The 26781-nt window shown below is 42.3% G+C and overlaps 1 protein-coding gene across 1 annotated transcript in view; it reads left to right on the top strand.

Moving 5' to 3' along the window:
• Positions 1-26781, top strand: part of szt2 (SZT2 subunit of KICSTOR complex) — a 108508-nt gene that overhangs the window by 52145 nt on the left and 29582 nt on the right. The window contains exons 48-60 of the mRNA XM_079158648.1: positions 1796-1914; positions 2074-2238; positions 3949-4033; positions 8196-8369; positions 12049-12240; positions 13096-13307; positions 14080-14246; positions 15046-15143; positions 15295-15427; positions 18608-18738; positions 20031-20078; positions 21587-21708; positions 22668-22853. Coding sequence (XP_079014774.1) covers positions 1796-1914; positions 2074-2238; positions 3949-4033; positions 8196-8369; positions 12049-12240; positions 13096-13307; positions 14080-14246; positions 15046-15143; positions 15295-15427; positions 18608-18738; positions 20031-20078; positions 21587-21708; positions 22668-22853 — 1832 coding nt within the window. The remainder of the gene's footprint in view (positions 1-1795; positions 1915-2073; positions 2239-3948; positions 4034-8195; positions 8370-12048; positions 12241-13095; positions 13308-14079; positions 14247-15045; positions 15144-15294; positions 15428-18607; positions 18739-20030; positions 20079-21586; positions 21709-22667; positions 22854-26781) is intronic.

Raw genomic sequence — 26781 nt, 5'->3', positions numbered from 1 at the left:
ATCAATGAGATCACTTCCTGGAGAGACTTCATGATCAGCAGATGGATTTATTAGTAGTTTTTGATCTTTTGGAATCATGTTAAAATCACGTCTGCTATCATAAAATCCTTTGGTTGGCCCGTTTGCTTTCACAACACAAACGAACAGCAAAAGAGTCCACTTGAAGGCGGACTCAGACCCACCTTTTATGTCTGTACCAGGGTTCTACTGACAGCTTTCAGTCCAAATGAACTGACTAACCGGGCAAACAGACTTTATTTTAGCCGAACTAAAGCACCCTGAGTCAAGCCCCCAAGCTGCCTTATTAAATATGTGTAGTTTCAATTAAGTGATATGATTGGACACTGTATTGCCTTATGTTGCTGGGCTCCTTATATAAAATCCAAACTAAGTTGGGTAGCCCTTTTGTACAGATAGACTGGAGCAGGCTGCTGTTCCTCCCGCTGATGCCTTGATGGCACTGTTGTACTGGGAACATCTCCCTGTTTCAGACACGGGATTACACCAGCGGCTTCTGGAAAAACACAACTCATTAAAATCCTCGTCTGCTCCCTCCACTCACTGTACTTTGAACTCTTCCTTTTGCAACATCACTGCATAGCTGTGTTGACTCCCTCCTTGACGCGTGAACGTGTGTGTTTTTGTAAAATACCCGTTAAGATCTCTTCTGTTAGCAGAAGAAAATATTGATGCTTATTACGCAGCACTTGATATTTCAACCCTCTGAAGTGTTGATCAATTAAATACTGCCCAACATCAAGTTTTTCATAATTGAGCAGGAACGTTCATTCTTGTCCTTGAATGAAGCTCTGAGCTTTTTCCAGAGCTTTCTCAGTGGATGTTTGAAAGGACATAGCTTAGTCGTCATATTTAAAGGCAGGGTTGGTAATCTTCTTTGACAACGTTTTTGATATTTTTGCTGAACATCTTATGACATCCTGACAGCAATCAATGAATCAAATGCTCTGAGAAAATAATAAAAAGATAAAAAGCCAGTATCTGGCTGTCAGGACTGTAAAAGACCCGTCCAACTACCTGCTGACTACCTGCCTGTCTACCTGCCTGTCTTCCACAAGCTGCTATCTTAACAGCTGTGAGAACAAACAATAGTAGTGTTCATTGTTTATGTTCAGAATGATCATTTTGGGGGAGTGGCTTTGGAGGGGGTGTGAAGGGACGGGCTGTCAGTGTTGCTGACTTGGCAACTTTCTTGCTAGATTTCTAGCTTTTGGAGCTAGTGCTACTAGCTATTTTCATTTGAAAAGAGTTGGCTACACTGGGCTGGGTTTTTAGGTTGGATATTTTTTTTTAAATTTCAACATTACCAAACTTGCCTTTTTAAGTCGTGTGATGACAACTGAGCTATCTCCATAAAGGGGCAAACTCTGCTGATGAAGACTCCATACACTAGTAGGAAATGGACCCTGAGTTTTTCATGAATTATGTACTTTGACCAGACTGTGTATGGACTCATCTTGACCTACATACTCAACTTTGGCCTCGGTGCCAGTGTGCAGCAACATTTTTTTCCTTAGCTTTTCTATTGCACCATCCTTGAATACAGACCACCTGTTATGATGCGACCGCATTCCATATCGTCTATCATTTCACTCCTTTGCACACCTGGCCAGCCACTTTGTAAAGTGGGCATGACTGTTGGACTGTCTGTCCTGATTGTGCCCCTGAGTAAGGGTGCGTTAGATGCTTTTAGATGGTTCAACAACTTGGTTTGAAACATGCTAAGACCTTTAATCGCTGAAATGCAGTGTAATGCATTATCCACTTTTTTGCTCAGGTCCAGAGATCACAGACGAGCTGGTCAAGGTGCTGCGTAAGCGCCTGGATGAGACCACGTTGGATATTATCACTGTCATGCTCGTCAGAAACTGCAAGCTGACACCGGCCGACGTGGAGGTAAATTGCTCGTCGACAAAATTAAACTTAACTTTTTGTTGTTTCTGGCTGCCCTGTAGTTCTGTGTACATTCCCAGAATTATTTTTTTTTATTCCCACTGGAGCAACCAGAGAGCACAATTTCTTTGGATGAAAGCCTTCACACTGTTGTCTGCTCAGTTCATCCAGCCATCAGGATCTCCAGCCACTGAGGTGATGACCTTCGGCCTCCCCCGGTACTGCCTCCCCTGGCTGCCCGCTGTGGCTCACTACCTCAGGCAGAACCTCCTCATCTTCCTGCATGTACCAAAGTACACCGACAGCAACACGGCACACCACTTCAAGGTACGACCCAGACCAGCTTAGTGTTATCAACCTAATATGGTAATATGCAATGTTAATGTTCTTAACTGTTGAGCAGGGCATCAAACCCTTGTGGCAGCCCCTTCGCTCTAACATCTCTCCATGTCTATAGGTCCTGTGTGTGCTTGTTTCTGGCTTAACAATACTGTAAAAGTTGAATTTCCCCAATGATGATGAAAAGTGTGTCTTTCTTGCCTCTTTCTATTTGGCCTAGAGTGCCTAGAAAAATAACAACAATGATGGATATCAAACCTTTCTTTGAGTTACAGACAAAGGCCAGAATCTGATGGTCGACCTTTAAAGGAAGGTTCTGCTTCATTACAACTCAGGTCATATGCTGTAGTCATTTCTGTCGGCTCAGAGGGCTTTCTGATGCAAAAGCAAGGTAATTGCTGACATCCGGGAACATGTTCAGCAACATCGCTACAGCAAAGTCTGACGGGGCAAGAAACACAAGAAGTCAGATAATTGGAAGGAAAAAAAATACAGCAACAGCCAAATTGTCTAAATTACTTTATTTTAAGGTCAAATAGACAGTGAACTCACGCAATTTGATGCTAATAAGCCCTCCCTGCACAGGAGAGCTGTGCATGCACAAATACAGCAGGTCAAAGTTGAAACAGGAAGTGTCTCTGTAAACTGGGATCGATGTGAACAGTGTGGGTTTGACTAAAATTTTGGCTTGTTAAAAAAATAAAATTCTTCAAGGCATGGATCAGAATTATCCTTTAAAGCTATCTTTTTTTCACCATATTGGAAATAATAAAAAAAATATGCAAGTAGGTCATAAATTGTTGTTTTATCTGTGTAGAGACCTGTTCACAGCAGGAAGTCATAGAGAGGTAAGATTATTTATACACTCGCAAAATTCGTGGCGCTAAAAGCTTGGTGAATGAGTCACTACTCGTAGAGATAGTTATTGAACTACCGAAGGTGAAGAGCAAATTATTTACACATTAGCCAGCCAACATGCTAACAGTAGTAGAGCTTCAACAAAATGGGTTTGAGTCATCTTTAAGAAAAATTGAAGTCAAAATTCTCATTTCTTATGTGAATATATTCCGGTGTCTTTACTCCTCTGTGACAGTAAACTGAATCTCTTTCACCATTTTATAGACAAGCAACTTTTCAATTAATCAAGAAAATACTCAACGGTATAATTGTCAACGTAAATAATTGTTAGCAGCAGCCCTAAACACTCACAGTAGCAATCCAAGCTAGCTGGCTTGCTGAGTAGCAAGTGAGCTAGCTAGCTTTCTCACTAACAGTGAGCTAGCTAGCTTTTTCACTTGCAAACAATATTCCACATTTGTACTATTCTGTGTTGTAACTGTTTGTTTTATATACCAAACCATGTCTCTTTAGTGGAGCAGGGTTACAAAAGTAGAAACCCAACTCCTTTGAATGAGTTGTTGACTTGTAAAAATAAGTAATTGCTGCTTGCAAATCAAAAATGCCTCCCTGCACTGATAGATGACTGTTTGACATATGCAAGGGCACTACAAACAGCTCTGTTTAAAGTGATCTGGATTAAGAATGAATAAATCCTAGATATGGGAGGCTCCCAGCTCTGCAAAACTGTGGCAGAGACTAAAATCATTTTTGACAAGTCTCATTGTGATGTATGAAATAAATGCTGACTTGTGTGGTTTGAGCTTCCAGGGCTGATTTGCTCTCCTGGTCTTTCTGTAGCACTACTTTCATTTGAGCAGTGACTTGGCTGACGGTGATATCTACCTCTACAATAAACCTGGAGGCCAGGGGACAGGAGGCAAAGGTAATCACATTCCCCCATCTCTCTCTCTCGCGCTCTGCCCCCCCCTTCGATGTCTCCTCTGCATTCCAAATATGGTAGCTTCCGTTCATCGGTTGCAAAAAACAACGACATGGCGAAGGCAGCACTAAAGGACATACTATGTAAAAAGCAAACAGACATAACCATAAGACCAACACAAGCTGCCCAAAGCCCGAAAGCTTTTTGGTTTGGAACACCTGTGTTTCTATAATTGTTATTGTTCATCATCTGTTTCATTTTTCCCTGCACAGTTTTGTTTTCTGCCAGATGCTGAATATTTTGTTCTCCACCCTTTGTTTTTTTCAAATGCTGACTCCAGCTCCTTCTGAATGGCCCCTTCTTTCCAAGCAAGTGTTCTCCACTGTTTTGTACTTAGTTAAAGTATTGGTTGTACCTAGATAAGTTCTCTTTCTTTTCTTTAGTCTTGTTATCCATAGAACTTCTTTGGACTGATACATTTTCCTCATCTACCTCAGGGTTAGCCTTTGTGCTTCAGGGTTAGCCTTTGTGCTAAAGTTGCTGGCTTAGCCCTAACTCGTTCTATGGTCATTCGAGTGGGTGTGTGCTTATGAACGAGTTAACTTCCGGACTTTACTGTCGGTCTGTTTGTCTGTGTTTTCTTCAATTTGTCTGTATTCTGTGCTGCGTGTTGTTTACATTCTACCAGGTTTTAAAAATGCCAGTTGCCAGGGCTGCATTGGCTCATGTCATGTGTTCGACCAATCACCGTTCACCTACATCACTCCCAGTTCCTCTTGGGCTGGGAGATTACCTGCTCTAGAATAGGAGCTAAAAAGTCCCTCAAAATGGCATTCCGAGAACTACGTTAGTTCTTGCGGTGCGTACACAATAAAAATGGTGTACCTTTGAACAATGACAAAGTTCCTATGGTCCCTAATGCCTATAGATATAGAGCAAACTATTTATTGGAAACGTTGCTGTGACATAGTGTTTCATTGGACTCTCTCTCCTATAGTTAGACTGCTAGTTTGGAGGCAGTATATCATAGGATATGCTGACTGTTTCCTTTCCTATGTGTAACTCCCATAAATTCAGAGCAAATTTCCCTCTGCTTGTCTGGCATAACAGAAACTACTTCTTCATCTCAGTGCTAGTTTCTTTGAGCACAATCATTTTCTTATTTTCTGAAGGTGGGTTCCTCTTTCTCTGTCGCACCGAACCTCATGCGTAGGCTTTAACCGAACACTTAACACATCTCTCTATAGGTGTTATTGGCCAGTGCAGTATGTATTCATCCTTGTGTGGGTTCCTTCCTGCCAACAGCACCGCGTCTAATGCTTTGCTTTTATGCAAATCAAGACGAAGAGTTCAGCAGACTTCTCTGTTTGGTCATATTGCCTCTCCATATATTTCAGTCAGTGAAAGGGGAGTGCTGCTGCTGAAACTGTGAAAACGTCACTGTGGAGAGTGAATACACAGCTCCGCCATCCTTCAATAGCTCTCACCAAAGGGCAACTAATTAATGGTGTAAATGACGAGTTTACCAAATTAAAACCCCTCATTTATAATTACTAATCTGCTACCGCTCATTGCCATTTCAACTTAACATTTAGCTCATAATCACGGCGCTACATTTTTCATTTGCGAAACACGCTATCCTGGGTGGGCCGGCTGAATTAGCTTTGTTTCATTAGGCACAAGCAACGAAAGTGTATATAATCACACTGTTGTTTACTCTGTGCCGTTAATGTGTATTAGGCAGAGGAGTGGACTCATCCAGTCCAGTCATGCGTCTGACTTTGTCGAATGGGAATGTTCCTGTTATGGTATTCAGCTATTTTCTTCAAACAATCGCCAATAGTACACCTTTTACCCTAGCCAGAAGCTCTAAAAAACATCATCTCGACGGTCCTTGAACCGTCAGACAAAAGCAACAAAAAACATGGCTTCAAATTGTGATATTTCATCAAAAACATTTTATTCTACAGGTCTCATTTAAAATCTTGCCACAAATAAACAGTTTGAAGTAACCAAAAAAACATTAATTTCTGAACTCCTCAGAGCAACTAAGAAACATGATTGTCAGTCACCTGACAAAAGATCTGTGAAACTCCAACTGAACTGCAGGCTGCTGAACACAGAGCAATGAAGAGAGGACAGGTTGTAAACATGTAAATAGTTCAGTTAATATAGCACATAGAACATCACTAACACTTGGAGAAATGTTGTTTATATAGATTCCAGTGTTTTCCAATTTTTGTAAGATAAATTATATTAAGACATTTTTTATGATTTCTGGCATTATAACTGTGTTATGCTGCACAACAGACATTTTTGATTTCTCTTTACTTCTAGCCACGGTTGTGCTGTTTCCATAGAGGTGCAGGACTTGTGTATTGCAGTGAAAAACGAGGCCACAGAGGGTAAAATGCTTGGTGTTCATAAGGGTTAAAATACAGTTTAGTTTCTGACTGCAGAGTCCTGTGACCTCTCTGGGGATCCTCACCTTTAAGTCTCTCTTTAAAATGACTTCTCTGTGCCTGTCAACTCCTAAACACAGAGGGCTCCTGCACTCATCCCACTTAGCTGTCTAACTACCTTTTAATTGCTGTGCGGAGGAGCTCTGACTCAGTCTCATTTGTTTAAGCAGCTGCGAAACAAAGTGCTCAAGTCATATGAAGGTACCTGATCCCTGCCCAGCATGTGAAATAACGATTACGTCTTCCTATCAGCTAATTACCCGCTGCGACAGCCACGCTGGTGTTGTTTTCTTACCGTGTGAGTCATTGGGATAAGATGTGGTCCTGGAGACCCGTTCTGTAGCAGGAAGTACCACAGAGGAGGAGGTCTGAGTACTTTTACAGGTTATATGTCTGTTTGTCCGTCTGTCTAAGACGCAGTCACAAAACTTTACAAGTGTGTAGTTGAGATTAAAATGAAAGCCCGAGCTCGTAGATGGGTTTGGTCCGAGCAGGGGGGCTGGAAGTAGGGGGGTAGGAAGTGTGGAAGGGTATCTGTCTCCGAAATTATATGGATGCAATAAGATCAAATAGTTGAATGAATCTGAGCTCTGAGAAGCAGAACGTGGTTGTAACCTACAGTGTAGTAGTGGTGGTAGGTCAAATGCACAATGGACCACACCCATCTACAAACTCGGCCTTCATTTTGAGCTCAACTCCAAACATGACTGCATCCTGCACGAGGACAGACCGATAAACTTCCTGCTACAGGCGGTGTCTCCAGATCACATTTTGCCGGGGTGACTTACATACAGACTCTCAAGGTTGATCACGGCTAGTCATGTCTTTAGTTAAAAATCATGTCAACCTGATTTTGACATTTAGTGCACATTTTATTTTTTGTTAATATTTATAGGAAGAAAATGGTGTCTTTGGGAACAAATGAGAGACACTCCTCTACTCTGCGAACCTCTGCAGCTGGTATGCATGTTCATGTGTTTCATAGGTCATTGGAGTGTACTGATTGGCTGAGGGCACTTTATGGCCGCACTTCACTGTTAGTTAAACTATCTCCAACTTAAGTTTGGCCGCATAAACGCAGCTTTCCATGGACATCACATGACCGCTTCGCTGCTGCTCTGCTGTGTTTTTGGCATAAAGCATTGTGAATGGATATATGATGTGGTCATTTTGTTGTTTATAGCACCTCTCATTGGTGAAAAAATGGTTAAACTATTTTGTGGCATGTTTCTGAAATGCATCGCATCTCCTGTCCAAGACATCCACCGGCTCCATGCATGGTACAGCTGACATTGTATGCAAAAATACCCAGGACCACATCCACACATACAGCAATACTGACTCACACAAGCAGAGTTACAGGGCAACTACCTTAAGTGATGAGGAACTGAAGCATCAAAAGGAAATGGATATTAAAACTTCCATTTTCACTTTTACCGTGCTCATATTTACCATATGCTGCTGTGACAAAACAAAGGATAAGGTGACAGACATCATGGCAATTAAAACAAAATATGATATTTTTCTGTTCTACAGATGACCCCGAGGCTAAATGAAAATTGCTTCCCTGTCAAGGCTCTCTGGTTAACTGAACAAAAGCAAATCATTTGACTCTGCAGGTGTTGGGAGCCGACTAGCTTCCGGTTTTTAAGGCTCATTACTAGTTTGTTTGGTTGTTTGAACAAACACCTCTGCTCTTTCAGGTATCGCCTGCATCGCCCTCTCATGCGTGGACGTCCACGGCCGTCCCCTCCAGGTTCCGGTCCAGGACTGCGCTGCACTGCAGAGGTCAGAGAACTGCACCACCCCCCTTCATCCAGACCATTTTGATGAGTTGACCACTGTGGGTAAAGTGGAGTCCATGGACATCAGCTCAGGTACAGATGAACACAACACTGAGCAGTTGTGGTAACTTTTGTCTTTTCCAACCTGGACCCTTTTTTGTCAGGTTTTTGTGTCGAACTGACGAATGGGGAAAACAATTATTAGTGTTGAAGGAGAACGCTGTAACTGGTGGATGCGAAACGAGCTGTGAGGGAAAGTGAGCGGTGTCAATGTAACTACCGTCCACTAAAAGTGGACATATCCTGCCTTTTAGTTCTGAACGTGGGCTAAGACAGACTGTGCTTGTTATTATAAGTGATGTATATGCGAATACCGGGTAGCCACAGGTCCTGCTCTTTACAGCCTTCTTCCTCTGTGGACCTCAACACGACAAAAACTCTGCCCGGCAGTCACTCACGTTTCCACCGCATCCTTCTGGCAACATGTCATCTCGCGGGACTTCAGAACGAGACTTGTCCTTGAGCGAGACTCTTTCCATAATGTTGTCAGACATTTATAACAGCAATCAGTCTGTCAGTAGCAAAAACCATCACTTTTACTGGACGTACATGACACATTGGCTGTCTGTATTTTGGCAGCTCATGGCTAAGGTCTTTTCTGCTGAAGTCCCCGAGAACAACATGTTGGTGCTGAGGACCGCATGTTTTCCTTAACACTGACATTAGCACATTGACCTTTGTTTATTTAGAAGCAGATCCCACCCCCCTTGTTTTCCCAGCAGTGTCGGGTAGTATCCGAGATGGGCTTACCAAGCCGGGTTTCAGCGAAGCACAGGGCAGTGGATCTGAAAAGGTCTGTTTGATCTGTTGAGTCAGCATTTCGTCAATCCTGATGTCCAGACAGGAGACGTTCCCCAGATGTATTGACTTGAGCGCAGTTTCAAATCCCTGCCGTCACAGTTCAACCAGCGCTCCCATGGAGAGCTGTTGTGTGAGGAGCAGTGACAAACATTGATGTGGTAATTGATGTGGAATGTTCAAAAGTTCGTCCCTGGTGAATGTGATCAGAGAGGGAGAGCTGAAAACTGAACGGATCAAAGGTCACCTCACAAAACACGGCCATAACTCAAGAATTCAAATGTCAATTATGACAATTTCTCACCAATATCTTATAGGATAAAATGATGACGTGATGACATTTTTGACAGACATGGATGTAAACTGCAACATGACTGATTAGTGGAGGCATACAAGTACAAGGCTGTAATTTATTCTAGTTGTTTTTTTGTGTGCATTTTGCCTTTTTTTGAGAGCTGGCAGTGTAGATGGACAGGAAGCAGCACAAAACAATCCTAGCACATAGGTTCAAATGAATCGGTGCCCAAAATGTACATGAAACACCAAATGCACCATGGCGAGAGAAAATATTGTTGTTTGTCCTGTGCAGTTTTGAAAAATGGTCAAAAGAGACTGCCGTATCCTGACTTTTTAGTGTGGTTGTTAGTGTGGGCTAAACTCCAAAAATGTTCACATCCCGTATACAATTTTATGACATATACTTATTAGACCCTTACTGCCAGGTAAACACCCACATTGTCTCCAGTTTGTAAGATAGGCTTTAGGTTTGCACCTGGTATTAATACGAGAACTATATCTGGATAATAACATCTGATCACGGGCCTTTGCATTTATAGCAGGTTTTAATATGCATCCTGGTTAAGACAAGCCTGCCCACATTTCAATCAGAGCCCAACTTGCAGATATCCAGGCTGAGCAGGAAGGGGATCATTTATACCTGGCTGAGATTCTATCACTGTGTGGCAGACTGCCTCCAGGTGATTGCAATGTGTTCTCTGTGCATTTAAACCTGATTGAATACGTGTTGGTCCTGATCCAAATAAGATATCCAGATGCAGATCACATCTTAAAGGGATAGTTAATGTGTTTTAAAGTGGGGTTGTATGTGGTACTTATCAAAGTCAGTGTATTACCTTCAGTAGATGGCGGTTGCCCCCAGTTTGGAGAAACAGACAGGAGTCACCATACGGGGGCAAAGCAATGTGCAGCTGTGGACAGGGGCAGCAGCAGAATCCTATTTTCGACACCTAAAAAACATATTAGTTTAAGTGTATGCTATATTTAGAACATTTTCGCCAGTTAACTCTGCTATGAGACAGCGTTCTACGACAGTGAATTGAGACCGTTGTATCCATCTATACTCTCGCTAAAGCCACCAGACTTCATTGGAAAAAACAACTTGCAAAACATGTTTCTGAGCAATTTTGTCCAATTTGGCACAAACGTCCACCTGTACTTAAGGATGAACTGATTACAATGTGGTGGTCAAAGGTCACTGTGATGTCACAAAACACCCTTTAACCCATAACTCAAGAATTGAAATGCTAATTATGATAATTTCACACAAAACTTGTCGACCATCTACTGTAGGAAATGACGATGGATAAGTGCCTCATACAACCCCACTTCAAAACATTCAAACTATGCCTTTAAGACCAGGTGGCGGCACACATCCTCAGGCTTATGTTCTGAGACGTGGCTAAACTCTCATAAATCAACACAACAGTTTTCATACACAGAGCGGTGCTAGCCATGACTAGTGAACTGAATGTGATGTGTGTAATCAGTGCCGTTCCCCCTTTAGAATTACAGTTTGATTATCTTACAAGTTTACGGTGAGTCCCGGGAGTCAATTTATTGTATAAACTGCACTAATTTAAAATGGATTAATTGCAGTCATAAACGTCAAGCTATGTTATGGGTAACAGTCCGGCTATTAAATTTAAAGTCTGAATATTAAATGCCTCCTAAAATTGAATGAGTAAATCTTCCTGGTAAATGAATACCGCTCTGTGATATGAAGAGATCTTTGTTCCTGGAGGCTAGATTTGTCACTGTGACACCACATCGCAGGGCCATAAATCAGATTTAAATCATGGTTTTGGGGGCTTATTAATATGATTGTGTTTCTAGAGCTCTACTCTGTTGTCGGTGTTGCAACAAGAGAGAAGTGACAAATATGACTCCAGCTGTTTTGGTTTTGGGTATTAAAAATAGAGCCACACTTAAAAGGTTGGTTTGATTAATTAAAATGTGCCGGTGCAGTGAGTCACAATCATAGTACATTTCCCCATCTGTGCTATAGTATACTTTAATGAAAGGTGACCCAAAATATTAGAAGTTTGCATTTTGCTGAAAAAAGGAAGGACGTAACAGAGGAATGTTTGCATTGGTGCCAGATCACAAAAAGGGCGTTCACTCATAATGTCTAGTTTCTCTGTTATGTCTAAAGATGAGCTGTATTATATTTTTATCAACCTGTACAATTGAAGTGGAAGAGGTGCGTTTGTGAGTTGCTGAGCCTGACAGAGAGGGATCTCAGAGAGGTGAGGACAGCATGTGGACACTCCCGACAATTATTTAAATGTCGGTCTCTATCATCCATGGTGGAGAGCCTCAGTGCTGCTGACCACATTTCCCATAAACCTTGCTGCTTTCTTGTTCAAATTGAAAGTTGGTTCTTTCCTCTCACCAACCCCCCTCCCCGAATACTAACCATAACCCCTAAGCCCTAATATGTACTCATTTGTCTTTATTAGAACATAAAGACTGTGTTTTATTAATGTCCTGGTAAAGCAATTTGGTCAATGTTTGACTTGCTCATTTTAACATGACTAAGTGTTTTCCAGATGCTGCTGATCCCCCTTTATTATGTGCTGAATCAACAGGATTGTGTCTGCTTGTGTTCTAACAGAGCCACAGCTGTATGTGCGGTTTGACATCTGGGAGCAAGGCAACGTCAGCCCCTTGCAGCTGAGCGATAAACTGCAGGGGGCGCTGCGCCACGCTCTCTGCGACGTCGTCATGGAGCTGAGAGTCTTGCCGAAGTCCCTGTGCGTGGGGGCGCTCTGCCCGGCGAGCAAAGCTCAGAGAGAAGAGGCCAAAGGTGATGTCATCCATTTGTTTGAGAGGGTCTTGTAAACACAATATCTCAGGGGGGATCTCTTCAAATGTTCCGGGTGGACTTAAGTATGAACAGATTAGAATATGTTTGGCAAAGGTTACTTTGATCTCACAAAACACGTTTTAAGTCAGGAGTTAATACGCTAATTATGACAGTTCCACACAAATGTCTAATGATGAAGACCGACATGTAAACAGCAACTTCAATGGTTGGAGGAGTTCAATGCGGGTTCTAACTAAGACCTGAACCTGGTGCGTACTTACGTCTTTAAGACGTGCTTCAACTGAACCCGACTGGTACTGAGACCTAAACCGGGGATGAGACCCCAAGCTACAGTATGTTGCTACTTTTCTATTTTATGCGGCACAGTCCAGAAAAGAAAAAGAGAAATGTATTTGAAATTAAACAAACCAAAAGCTTTACTCACCTCAGTGATCCGAGTCTTTGTGGGGACCTGTCGGGTTTAGTTGTGGAACTAGTTCAAACTGACTCAAACGATAAAGAGAGACGCATGCCACTCAACACATTTTTATTTATTTTTTTACATACCACGACTTTTTCTTACAATTGTATTTATACTTATTTTTTGTCAAGTGTAATTTCCGAAGGCAAATCACACATATCTCCAGCTGTCTACAGTTCATTTGATTTAATTTATTATTTAATTTAACACTATTTACATCATTGAAGGCTCCCAGTTTCACTGTGAGGAAAAAAAATAAAACTCGCTAGTTGCCAATACACTGTATTGAGCTGCTTGATTATGTTGTGAGTTCTATATTGGTAAAAACATAAAATGTCTCTTAGATATAAATGTGACTTGTTTGTGTCTTAAAGTGTTGTCTTCAGGACTGGCGACTCCTCTGCCTGAGGTGAAAGAAGTGAAGGATGGCCCCAGGCAGCGCAGTGGCTCACGGGTCTTTAAGACCAGCCCCTCTCCCATCAACTTAACCCAAGCTGTAGGGAGCCCCCCCGTGACGGGGACCAGCACGCCCGAGTCCACCACGCCCACCAGCAAGAGCACCCGCCGCAGCTTCTGGGACATACTGGTCAGTGCCTCCAAAGGTTGAAGGATTTCATCTGTGTGTAGCCTAATCACGAGCTACGTTTGCATTTATCACAATACTCATTGACATATTATTGTAAGGGGGTGTATAACTCTGTTAATATTATATAGTTGTACTGGGATTTCTCTTGCATTAGCTGACTGTAATAATTAGCTGAAACCACCTACTTGCTGATATTATTATCACCGCCACGAGGATCATGCGATCGTTTTTGTGCGTCACTAGATTGAGTGAGTGTGCACGTCTGTGTCTGTCCAAGGCTAATCTCCTATTCTGCCCCAGAAAACCGCATAATATTTTAGATAGCCGGTTATGGCTGCTTGCTCAAGGACCTCTTGTGGTTGTGGTGACTCACACTTTCTCAAAAGACCTTTTATAGCCTGTTTTATACTGCCACTGACTGTCTGCTGACTCCTCACTCACTACTCTTAACCCACCAGCCGGTAGGGGCCACAAGTGATAACACAAACCAGTGCATCTCCGACCCCCACAGATGCTGCTCTGTGCCCAGAAAAACAGTGGGGGGAAAACATCTTGCTAACTTTTATTGTTTTAGACGGTTCGTTTGCCTAATAGCTAATAGAACTAATTAAAAGATGTGGAAGCAGAGGGACACCAAATAACTACATGGTGTCCAAACCTCAGAGCAGCAATCAATCACTGTATTCATTGATTTGAATTAAAAACCAGAGGCGTCTGTGATTGTTACATTGGGTATCTGTGCCTTAAATGTGTTCCTTTTCTACCCTCGCAGAGTAAGCCAGATCCCTCGGAGCTTGGGAGCCCAAAGACAACTGATGACATAGTGCAAGAAAAAGGAGAGGAGGGCCGAGTAGCACGACGGAGACACAAGACGGAGAGCGTGAAGCAGCAGTGGAGCCAGGAGAAAGCCATGGCTGTGGAGCTGGAGCAGGCCCAGAGGTGAGGTTAACGTCACTGCATTGAACTACTATCAATGTGTGCTAAAACCCCAAAGATTTGACCACAAAAAGATCACCTCTTCTCTCAGTCAAAAGTCATGTATTAATGTTTTCTAAATGTTATATTTTATGTTTTTGAAAGATAATATAGGTCTTTCCTTCTTTTGTGTACATGTTTAATTGACAGTGACAAAGCCCTAAACAAGTCACTGCACACTACGTCTCCAGTAACCAGACAGACAGACACATTTAAAGATTAGCTGGAGAACATAGTGGAGCATTTAGCAGCTAAAGAGACGGATATTTCCCTCAGACGGTGGAGGAGTCCAAAAACAGAGCTAAAGGAGAGTAAATATTGAGATGGTACTCATCACTTGGACACAATTTTATGATTCAAAAAAGTGCTACAGCTAATTATCTAATTTATTTATTTGTTTTGTTCTATACATAAAGTTTCGAAGATGTGTTGCTTTATTGTACGTCTTCTAAACATCTGGCAAGGGGCAACAGAAGTTAGCCAATCCAGGATAACTCATACAGTTGTAGCAGAACACATTATGTGAAAACTTGCACATTCACTGCACAATGTTATGTAAACTACTACTACTACAGCACCATGGGTAAGCAGAGAGTTTCAGCATGAATTTCCTCTAGAGCACCATCCTAAAATTGATTTGTGAAAGCCAAAAATCTCAGCACCTGTCATTGCAAACGATCAACAAGGCTTTAAAACAAGTAGAGCTACACTCCTGTAAAAAAGAAACCCATCCCTGATGCAGTATCTGTTTGTGGCTGTGTAGGAGGCAGGTGTCTCAGCTGGAGGAGGGAGACATGGGCACTCTGCACCCCATCTACCAGCTCACCTGCCAGCCGTGGATCACTTTCATGGCTAAACTTGGTAAGTGTTATTTAAATATCTTATTTTCTGCCAGAGTGGGTAGAAAATAATTTGACAAAGAACAGCATCTTCTGACAATGAGAAGTTTTGTATTCAGTGAGCTGAAGTGTCTCTCTCTCTTTCTGTTTCTCTCTTGGCTGCTGGATCACAGGCTGCCCCTCCATTCAGCAGTGCACGGCTGAAATGGCTTCGCACTTCCTGCTGCCGTCCATCTTGGCAGAGATCGTCAGTTTGGTCAGTTCTCTGGCCAGCGACACGACAGTGAAGGCCTTTGAAAAGACGAGGTGAGACGCTTGCGCTGGGTATGAAGTTAGTGTGGTGGAGGACTTGCAAAGCGATTGCTAATAACATTTCTTTTTGCAATTAACACTTGAAATGATGAAGGCACTTACAAATGACAATGTAGTGCAAAATTAACCAAAAGACTGACAATGAGGAAGATCTTGGATGGATTATGATGAGAATATATATGAAGCCACATTTAAATCAAACCCTCTCAACTAAAAATAAAGGTGGTTTTAATTGAAATCAAACACTATAAATAAGCTTGTGTACGAGATACTAGATGCTCATCTATAGAGGAAACATTAAAGTGTTTCTTTGGATTGATGTGAAAACGAACACTGAATGGAAATGCTAATGACTCTTCTAGCCCATAAAGAATTCATAATCAGTTACTGATTAGTTTAGGTTACTCTAAAAGAAATTGCTCCCACATTTAAACCGTCGACTGGACTGAAAACAAGTAAAACATGAAGCAAAATAAAATCATACGCTGTCCTATAGAAAAGGAATGGGGGCGAACTTGTGTTGTCCCGCCGTGCTCGGTCGTTCTTCATAGTTACACTTCAACTAAACGTCCAACTGTTTTCAGTGCTTACTTGTCAAATGGCATTACATCTGCTTTGTTGCCATCTTGGAATACAGCCGTCATCATGTTGTTTTTTCCGCAACCAATGAACAGAAGTGACCATATTTGGAATGTGGAGGAGTGATGTAGAGACGTTGTATCCGTCTCTGGTAGTGGCAGCGACCTGTCAATCGCAGTAAGCTCGCCCTAAAGCATACTCTGCTTTATGGTCTGTTTGACTCTAAATGGACCATCATTTACTAAATGAACATCATGCTGTATTGAAGAAGACTTGAAATTAGAGATTGAGACCATAAACTCATGTTTACAATGTTTACTGAGGTAATAAATCAAGAGAGAAGTAGTCATTTTCTCATAGACTTCTATACAACCAGAGGAGTCGCCCCCTGGTGGACACTAGAGAGAATGAAGGTTTAAGGCACTTTCTCATTGGCTTCAATCGGCAGAACCGAAGGTTGCTGCCCCGTTTGAATGCAAACAATTCAGCTATCTACAGGGCTTAACCTCTTTAACATGAGCCCTATTTTTAGGCCTCTGCTCGAAAATGTCATACCCATACTCAAAGGGGCTTATCTCTCTAACTACAACTATTTGAATAATTTCAATGGAATAATAACACTAACACTTGTGAGATTTGTTAATATGTGTACATATCAGTGTATATGTTACTGGTTAATGCTGAATGAAGATAACACACAGCTCAAATTGAAAATGTTCAGGTTTGCCTGGAAAAAAAAGCTGCTGTTCTTGAAATGAGGCCCTGGCTAGCCTAAAAACTCTCCCAAATCATAGCAGTCATGTCAGTAGTCTCCAAAACAAATTTGGCTTTGATAAAGCGAAGCAGGCCAGAAGTATCGATGGTTTTGTACAGGTCAGCCGAGGTCAATTCCGATTTTGGAAGCAGCACTTTCAGCTGTTTTATTGTAATTTTATATACTATATAACTATATATTTCACTTCTTTTATCACTAATAGTGTTCAATCTATCTAATACAGCAGTTTGGCATCATTTTGAGAGCCTGGGCCCTATATAAACCTGTAAAACAGGACTCATCCTCGTCTGAGTTCCAGTTTCACAGACTTCATTTGAACCTTACAGAGCCTTCTGATGACAGCGTTGAATGCGGAAGAGTCCAAGGAGTGTAATGATACGTTCTTTGAGTTGATTGACAGAATTTGAAGCCAATAAAAATCGAAAACCGTGGCACGCGCCCCCAAGGGTCAAACCCATTGGCCAAAATGAAAAAGACAACCTAACCTTCATACAAGCTCGTAGAGACTCAGATTTTTCACACAACGAAGCAGAGAGACCAGGAGCACATGGCTGAAAGGATTAATTTTGGATTTTTGGTGATTTTCTTCCAGAAAACCATCTCAAGGTGCGAAGCGTTTACAATTTTTTGCTGTTTGGCTGTGTGTTGCTCTGTGGCTGAGGGATTGTAACTTTTTAATGGTTTGAAGGAGAGGAATTTGGAAGATATGGTTGGATTCAGTGTGGAGTCCTCGTGCTCTCTGATATGCGGTTTGTCTGTGAAAGTGCCCTAGTTTTTTGTTGGTATCGGTAACGGAGAACATAGCTTGCCGTGTCCTGGCGAAAAATAGGTGAAATTGTGGTACCACTTGTAGTATATAGTAGTACTTTGTGTATATATATGTTTTTGAGTGAGTAAAATAGCTTACATGGTCTATTTTATCAGAATTTCTTCGTTACGTAGGTTTTTGATATATCATAAAATATCATTTTATTCATTCTCAGAAGTGATTTGTACTACATGTGTGTACTCTGTTGCCCCCCCCCCCCTCCCCCTCTAGCCCCCAAATTTGGGGGCTTCGTGTGCTGAAAACTAACATTTCAAAGAGTTTCAGCCATTTCAAGATTTTTTTAATCTAAATGCATAAAATGCCTTCTGGAAATATTTGTCATATTTGAGTGTATTGTCACGTAAAGTCATGTCTGTAGAAGGTGTAAGACTTTAAGTGCATTTCAAGACTTTAAGGTTCCTTTCTGTATTTTTTATTTTACATTACAAGAAAAAGGGGAAACTTACAGTACCTTCACGGGTGACTCATCTCAAATACACACATGGTAGTCGATTTTATTTCTGTTCGCGTCATTCCCACAGACCGAATGATAACTTGGGAACATTTTTCTTCATTCATTCTTTTGGCATAATTATCTAACTCATTGAACAAGACAATATGAGTTCAATGTGACTCCATTTCACTGCCAGAAAGACGAAGGCAACAAAAAGTTTGGATTGCATGAAGATTTGTCGAAGAGCACACAGATGGTGGGCTGAGACGCAAAGGGTTTTATGCCCGGTTGTTCCTCCACCTTGTTCTTGCATCCAACGTACACAAGTGCTTGCCTGGTGGGAAGCCAGTGAGGGATCACGTCCTTATAGCTGCACTAGTGACTCCCACTGGTTGTTTGAGGTAGGGAATGTCTGTTTACACTCCTCCACAGTGCATAACAGAGGGAAAGAAACCATTCCACATCAGGAGACAACTGAGTGTAGTCACCTGACGTCTCTTCATTCTTACACAGATTTGTCATTTACATTTCAATAATGTCTGTCTCTGTTTCTTTTAGCTGCCCCGCATCTGGAGACATATTTGTTCCGTTCCCTCTCGCCCACAACCTCAGCCAGCCTCCAGATGCCACGAGGAGCTTCATTCTCGTAGGCCGCAACTTTCATCAGTGGCACTGCAGCACAGAGCAAGGTGAGTGAATTTCCGAACAGGTTTTCATGAAACTTTGCGTGCTAAGCCGAACCAACCAAATCGAGTAGGGGTTCTGTCGATCATGCAGGTCCTGGAAATATAAATGGCCATTTGAACTGTAACAATAGCATTGATTATCTCAACACAAACAGTTGGACGATGTAATAGTAGCAGAAGTAGCACGGACTCCCCGGAGTTTCTTGAGGCATGTTTGTGACCGCTCTCCAAACCAAACCAAAATCTTACTCTGGGCTAGCGGCTACTCCAAGTTTCAAGGGATAGTGTGGAGTTTTTTAAGTGGTGTTGTATGAGGTATTTATCCATAGTCGGTGTACTACGTACAATAGATGGCAGTCGGCACTCCCCCAATTTGAAGAAACAGGCAGGGGAACCAGCATGGGACCAAAGCAATGGACTGCTGTGGGCAGGGGCAGCAGCAAAGCCTATTTTAGACACACACAAAAAAATCAATACCAGTCTATATTTAAAACATTTTCACCGCTTTACCTTGCCGCCAGACGACCCTTTCCGACGGGGAACCGAAGCCGTTATCTATGCGCTTTTCGAAGTCGACAAAACCAGTAATTTTACCTCGCAGAACAGATTAGTTTCTGGTGTACCGCTGCCTCAATCAGTGGTTAGTTTGTTCGTCTTATTGTGTGACTTTCTCGTTTTAAAACGGTCAGTTCGGATTCCCCAAAGTCCCACTGTAACACAAAGAGTCTAACCAATCGAGGCAGCGATACTCATCTGTTCTGTGAGGTCAAATGAATGTTTTTGTAAATGGAACTTATGGCTCTGAAGAGAGCCAAGATGCATTTAATGGCTTCAGACTTCAGATTCAAAGGAATTACTCGAATACTAATGAAAAGAAAGGAAAACAAGAAAAACAATCTACAATCTTAGGCCTTTAGGCGATAGTAGTTGAAAATTGATAAAGATGACAGAGTGTGGCAGTGACCATCCAGAGAAGCTGGTTTTGATGAATGTTTATAAAGGCATATATCAGTGTGTGAAGACTTGAATAAACTACCAGCAGCACGTCGCTAACACCTGTTCTAACCACATCTGTAGCGTAGAGGAAGAGGTCTGAGCATGACTGTTCTGTGTTCAAGCTTTCCACATGCTCTTCTCGCTGCTGCGCTTTGTTTCTCTGTCTCCACGTCCATGCCAGAAGCTGTCTAACACCTCTGTGTTATTTTTGCAAGTGTCTGCTTCCATCCCTTTGTGTTTCGCTGTGTGTTTCACTGTCCATGCCGCCTTCTGTTTGTGCCATCTCTGTTTGCCTACAGAAGACAGTTCAGAGGAGGAAAACACCCCAGGGCTAAATAGGTTTACACGTAAGTTCACCTCTCAGCTTGACACATTGATGCTGATGGGATGTTTGAAATTGCTGTTCTTTTGATAGAAATGTGGTGTTTAATATATAGTTTGGGATTTTCTTTGTTAAATATATGTATTCTTTATCAACAAAAGGGCAAGTAGCTAAAGTAACTCAAAGGCACTTGTATTTGCTTTACATCTTTAGATACAGCCTATTTTTCTTGAATAAGGCACAGTCAAGTGAATAATGGGAGGGAGATTTTGGAGAGGTTTATGTTCACTTACCCTAATTAAAGGCAGGCACGCTCGACAGATAAAATGATAAACTTATTTCAACTCAATTCAATTTCTTTTGTCTAGCCCAGAATCACAAATTTGCCTCAGAGGGCTTAACAATCTGTACAACATATGACATCATCTGTTCTTTGACCCTCACATCGGTACAGGACCCAATAAAACCCTTTAACAGGGAGAAAAGAGGAAGAAACCTCTGGGAGAGCAACAGAGGAGGGATGAACAACATAACAGAGTTACAACACATTCAGTCCATATGATATAAATGAAGCAGAATAATGATGGAAGAAAACAGCAGCAGTGGATATAGTAGAATAATAATGATAATAAAAGCAGTAATAGTATTAGACTTATTATATCAACTGTTGTCAATTTAAATTAATTTCGCAAGGAATTTGATGACAGGCCAAAAATAATCTTTTGGCTGTTGGTAAAACACAACGAAAAGTAAAGGAGAATACCTTAAAAAGATTGTATTTTACATTGTAGTGCAGTCTTAGCGCTGTTCTAATATAGTGATAAATAGCCCCAAAAGTGTGAATAGCTCAGTAGAAAACCAGATGCACGAGTCTGAGACAAGCTGGGTCAGGCAGGCAGAACTAAACTCTGGAAAGTCAAGGCCCGTCTGGCAGGGAATGAGTGGAAATGGGCTGGTATATATACTGCAGGGGTGGCTGGATCTGAAATGACAGGAGAGTCCGTCTGTGGCAGGAAACAAACAGAGCAGACAGGAACATGAGCGCTTCCTCTGCTTTAAAGACTTGAGAGTTGAATAAATCTTCTAAAAGTTGAAATAGTATCTTACCCATCTCTGGTGATGACATTACCTCATTGTTTCCTTTCTAGTACAATACCCTACATATTTACGGACTGGAACCTTAACAAAATTCCAGAATATGTTATTTAAAGAATAAACACTGAGCTGTTTGTTCCGATACGTAAGGCGTTCACTCATTTGTCAGTCAAACCTTGGAGACCTCTCAGAGAATTCTGGGTAATACAGTGCATTTGGCTTCTTGGCTGATAAAGACCCGCTTAGAAGTTCCACAGTAAATATGCAAATGAAAACGAATTACATGTAAAAAAAAGTTGATCTCAAAGTCACGGTGCGGTTAAGAACAGATGAAAGAATGTCCTCACAGTCGGCAGGGAGTCTGTGTAAAGGACTTGCCACGGTGTTGTGCTCTGATTCCTACTTCACTCAGTCGCTCTCTCTCTCTCCTCTGCCCAGCTCATAAGGGCTTCCAGCGCTTCGAGGCTCTGGAGCAGAGCGACGTGTTCAGTCCGAGCCAGGCCGGGGAGGGACTGGCTCCCCGCCAAAGGTTCCTCTTCATCAGCATCCTGGACAAAAAGGTGACTTGGCACATGTGAATGTCCCTCAGGCCAAGAGAACATGTTATAAATACAAAAGGTCCTAATAGTTTCAGCTGTGAATACTTCTCTGACCACTACATTACAGCTCCTCTTGGCTATTTAAAGGCTGCTTCATCAAAACAAAAAGTGTCCCACTCATATCCAGTAGTATGTCAGCATGCAGATAATTATTTGTCCAGGATTTGACACATATGTCTATGAGATTTCCTCTTTTGAACCCAATTGGGGACCACCATAATGAAGGGCAGAAGCTAAGCACCAGGTGGAAGAGACCCTCTGACCGCTTGTCTTACCTGAGCTTTGAAGATGCAATGTGTAAGATCTGACCACAACTTTTAAACATAAAGAAATGGACCTTTAGCAACACAATGTGAGGAGGATACAGTGTTGACATTCGTGATAGAGATTCGCTGTAGCCTCCCAGCCCCGGGTAGGATGAAACGAAAATACTAGTTGTTTTCTCGTTTATGCCACTTTGGATTTAATTCAGTAAACAAACTATCAAACATACACGGACCATGAAGCCCCGGAGCCCTCATGTGTAAGGAGCAGGTGGCTACATGTTACACTAAAAAGTGAAGCCAATGCCGAAGTTCCTTGAACTTGCATTCTCTCTATTGGCCATCGGGGGGGGCGACTCCTCTGATTGTATACTGTAGAAGTCTATGAGAAAATGACCCTACTTCTCAAAGCGGCAGTCCACAAACCAATGGGTGATGTCACCATGATCTCGTCCACTTCTTATGGACAGTCTATGGTTACACATTGCACCTTTAAAAGCTAGAGAGGTGCAGTCTTAACATAATGGAATAATGTGTGTGTGTGTGTGTGTGTGTAATGCCTATACTGCTCTGCCGTTTACATGCCACAACTCGCGTAAGCGCAAGCATCTCTGGTGGTGTCTTCGACTAGTCATATTGTAACCATCCTTGCTTTAGGTGACTCTGTACAGCTACAACTGGTCCGTGGACCTGGGCGCTTCTCTGAATCGTGAGCTGGTCCGCCTCGTCAAGTGGCAGAACGCGAGGGCTCACGTCGTCCACTGCCTGCTCAACCAGAAGATGGGGCTCTTTCATCACTACTGCTTCTCTGATGCGCCCATCCATGAAATGGACTCCAAGCAGGTAAAGACGCCGACACGGTTCCTAATGTGGAGCATCGCCAGCGGCAGAACGTTGGCCAAGGTGTCATTACATCAGCTACATATCACAACATCTAAACCAATTCAGTGGTCAATTTGAAATGGAGACTGGAATTTGCTCCAGTGTTTTTTTTTTTTAAATGGAAGAATTTCAATAAACCAGGAATAAAAGTAAAGTTACAATTCTTGGCAGCCATTCACTTCTTTTACAGTCAACAGAACAATATAATGAGAAATATCGATTTCCTCCATTAGAATTGGCTACCTCACTGACTTCTGCAGACATGCTGACACACTTCAGATGTGTCATCAAAAAGCAGCTGTATTGCCTTCGGTTTCAAACTGCCAGTCATCACGTGTGCATACGATGGGGGCAGGGAGCTGCTGCGGAGAGTCTGCTGCTAGTTCAGGTGGAATCAGCCTGCCAGGACAGCATCTGGATTTACACTGTTGCAGGAGGTAGCGAGTCCTGGGGCACATTTCATACAGCTGTTGTATCCTGGGGGGGAAATGCCTGTGACAAGTGATGTCATTACCTGTACACTAGCAGCTTGTTTGACGTGTGCTTCTCATGGTATTCGCGATGTATCTACCTGCGCTCATGGTGTTTCTACTTGTACCCTGAGACATTTGTAACCACTGTGGAGACCTTTCTATCCAGAGTGATGCTTACATTTAGTAATCACATGTTTTAGGTTGTGGTGGTTACACTTTAAACTTCACTGCGTCCTGCCTGATCAGATGGTGATCAGATCTATTTCGTTGTCAAAGGAGCGACTGTAAATAAACACATTTGATGAAGACTTATGAACAAAGCTCTGCCAATGGGGAGGTAAACACATTTTTTGTTACATTTTCACAATAAAAGCCCTCTGTTATTTTGATATATAAAAGCCTTTATTTTGAAGGAACATTATCAGCAAATGTTTTTTCATCAGCAGTAAGTAACCAGGACTCAGACGGCAGGGCTTAGCTGTGCTCCAGTCTCGGTTTTCCTCCTTTGTTCCCGTTGCTCTCCTCTGTAAAGAAACTCCATGTGGTGGTGGTGGGGGGAGATGATGGAGACCTATGTTTGATAAATTGTCTGGATTGTCCCCACATGCTGTAAACAACTCACTGAGATCAGAACTCGATGCAAGCCAGGCCACCTCGGCATGTGGTCTAGCTAGCGGATTGGATCCCAATGGGAGAAAGATCTGGGAGCGTACAGAGAGTGAATCCTGGCAGGATGACAAAAGACTCGTTGAAAAGACAAGTGTAAACACGGCCGAAGAAACTTCCTTCCGCTTGTTCCGATACATTACATTTCTCTAACTGTTCTGATGACAAGTCAGCGTGTCCGTGAACTACAGTGACCATAATGTCTTGCATATATGACCCTAGCTTCAGTGCGTCATTGCGGTTTAGGATAAATAACTACTCCTACAGCACTTCCTAATAGAAAGCGTGTCCTTCATGATTTTATCAAAGTCCACCACCATTTCAATTATTACCATCTCAAAAACTACAGATCTCATGAAGTTGTACCAGCACTGCAGCACTTGTATAGGCCCTACAGACTACAGAGTGGAACGATAACTCGTTGGGTTCTTCGCTGCGAGCAAACAGAAATACATTCCATTAAGTAAAGTCATGAAAGTTACAAGTTCTGGTGTTACCTGGCTTCCAAAGGTCCATCAGTGCTCCTACAAAATGGGATTTGTCTGTGGTCCGACAAGATAAAAAGACGAAAGCTGCCTTGTTATTTAGATTGAAGTGTATTCGTTGGCTAGTATTGAAACTATGTACTTGTGTAAGACTAAGTGTCATAACCTGGCTCAAAAGGCCGTAACATGAGGGAGACAAAACAAGTTAAAAGTAATAAATACACATTTATTTAATGAACTAAACAAACAAACAAAACAAAGCAGCAGCCTTGTCAGCCAAACAAGAGTCGGAGAGGAGAGGAGCCCCAGCCAGAGAAGAGGGGCAGCCGTTATAACTGGGACCAAACCAAAGCTCAGGTGTCGCCCATCAGTGGCCGATTAACATCCTGAGAGGAAACAGAACACAGACCCCTGGTGGAAGGGAGGGGTCGTCACAAGAGTTATTCGTAAATTGAAGTGAATTTTTGAATCAATTCCTGATGAACCCAGTGTTCCAGGTGACATTCAGTATAAATGCTAGACTCCCTTCCATGTTCCTGTCCCCTGCAGTTTGTTGCAGCATGTTTTCTGTTTTGAGCATCTCAGCAAATCTGCTGGAACTTCCTGTATTAAATATGGAGCCGCAGATCGATGTGCATCTGATGGACTCGGCGGCACAAACCAAAACAAGATTTCCCAGCTATGCGACTAAGCATTTTATTCTCCTCTATTCTTTCACCCTCTGCATTTCCTGTTGATCACGTCCTGGAAATACAACCCGTCAGGTCGACGGCCTTGTTTTTTCAAAATGAAACGCTTAACTACCTCAATGCAATTTAGTCCCCGTCAGTTTCCATTTATCCTCTTGCATTATTTACGACCGGCTCTGGCGCAGAGAGGCCTGAGCGGGGGAGTTTTCACGGCCTGTAGTTTTTTTAAGTGTACTTCCAGTGGCAAAACTTGTTTGCTAAGCATATTTAACAACCCGCCTTCCTTCACACTCCTCCACCTGCTTTCCTCTCCGTGCTCGCATCAGGAGTCAGCTGTCATATACAGCCTCACTGTTCCTACTGGTGAGTGAGAGGACGGTGGTGCAGAGAGACTCTGGTCTGAAGCTGGAGAGCCTGACGCAGTGTAGAACACCACGGGAGCACTGGAGATTTTGCAAGAAGGGCAGTGTCCCTCAACTGTGTAGGGACATTTGGAATCTGACAGTAAGCCTGAGATAGCTGAGAGTTCAGTGACTAAAAGAAGCCAGCTGGGCAAATATGGGTAGAGAAAGCACATGAGTAACAGTCCCTGCTGTTGAGGTAGAATCACAATCTTTTTTAGTTTTTTTTACTATTGACATCCATGCCAGGTGCAAGGCCACCGCGCAGGTTTTCCTACAGTAAGTAAAAGGCTTCCTTTGTTTTCTAAAAAATCCATTCAAACCATGCAGAGACACACTGCTGCCTTCTCAGGATGTAACACAAATAACACTTGATTATATCTATCATATTTTTACTGTCATTTTCACTGCTAAAATTGCTCTGTTTTGCCTAAAGTCATTTCACACATTTTTACGTTTATATGCCTCCGTGCCGGCGACAGCAGTGGAGACATTATGTCTTCAGCTTTGTGCGTCTGTCCATCTGGTCCGTTCTGAAGAACGCCTGGAGGGAAGTTCTTCAAATGTGTTGGTCAAAGGTCACTGTGACCTCACAAAACACATTATTTTCCCATAATGCAAGTTCATATGCTTATTATGACAATTTCACACTAATGTCTAATCGTGTAAAATGATGAGATTTTGGAAAAACGCGTCGATGTAAACTGTAACCAGACTGATTGTAGGAGGCGGTTGTTCTAGTGTGACTTTTTGAGTTGTGATGGAAAAACTGCACTTTGTCCCATTAAATGTAATAATTAGATTAATAATAATAACCTCTTTTGGAAAGCAAGGCTTGAGCCCCAAAGTGTTGCAAGAGAGCTGCAATAATTCTGCTTCCAGTGCAACATCAGCCCTCGTGTCATGCTGAATGGGTGGAAGGTATGAGCATTAAACTAGGCGAAATGACCAACCAGGCAAAGTGGATCCTGTTAGTAGTTTGATTTGGTGACGTGCACCTCTCAAAAGCATCTCAACTGATGTGACAATGATCAAGTGGTATGTGTAGGAGCTCAGACTGTTTCAGCATTACCACTGTGCTCCTGCTGTTGTGGTTTAGGGATGTGCAGCAAAGTAAATACACTTTTGTTTAATCAAATCTCCACTCAGAAAACCGTTGGCCAGCTAGTTTCCCA

Source organism: Pholis gunnellus, assembly GCF_910591455.1.
Source record: "Pholis gunnellus genome assembly, chromosome: 4".
NCBI classification, from domain to species: domain Eukaryota; kingdom Metazoa; phylum Chordata; class Actinopteri; order Perciformes; family Pholidae; genus Pholis; species Pholis gunnellus.
This window is presented reverse-complemented; position numbering and strand designations above follow the sequence as displayed.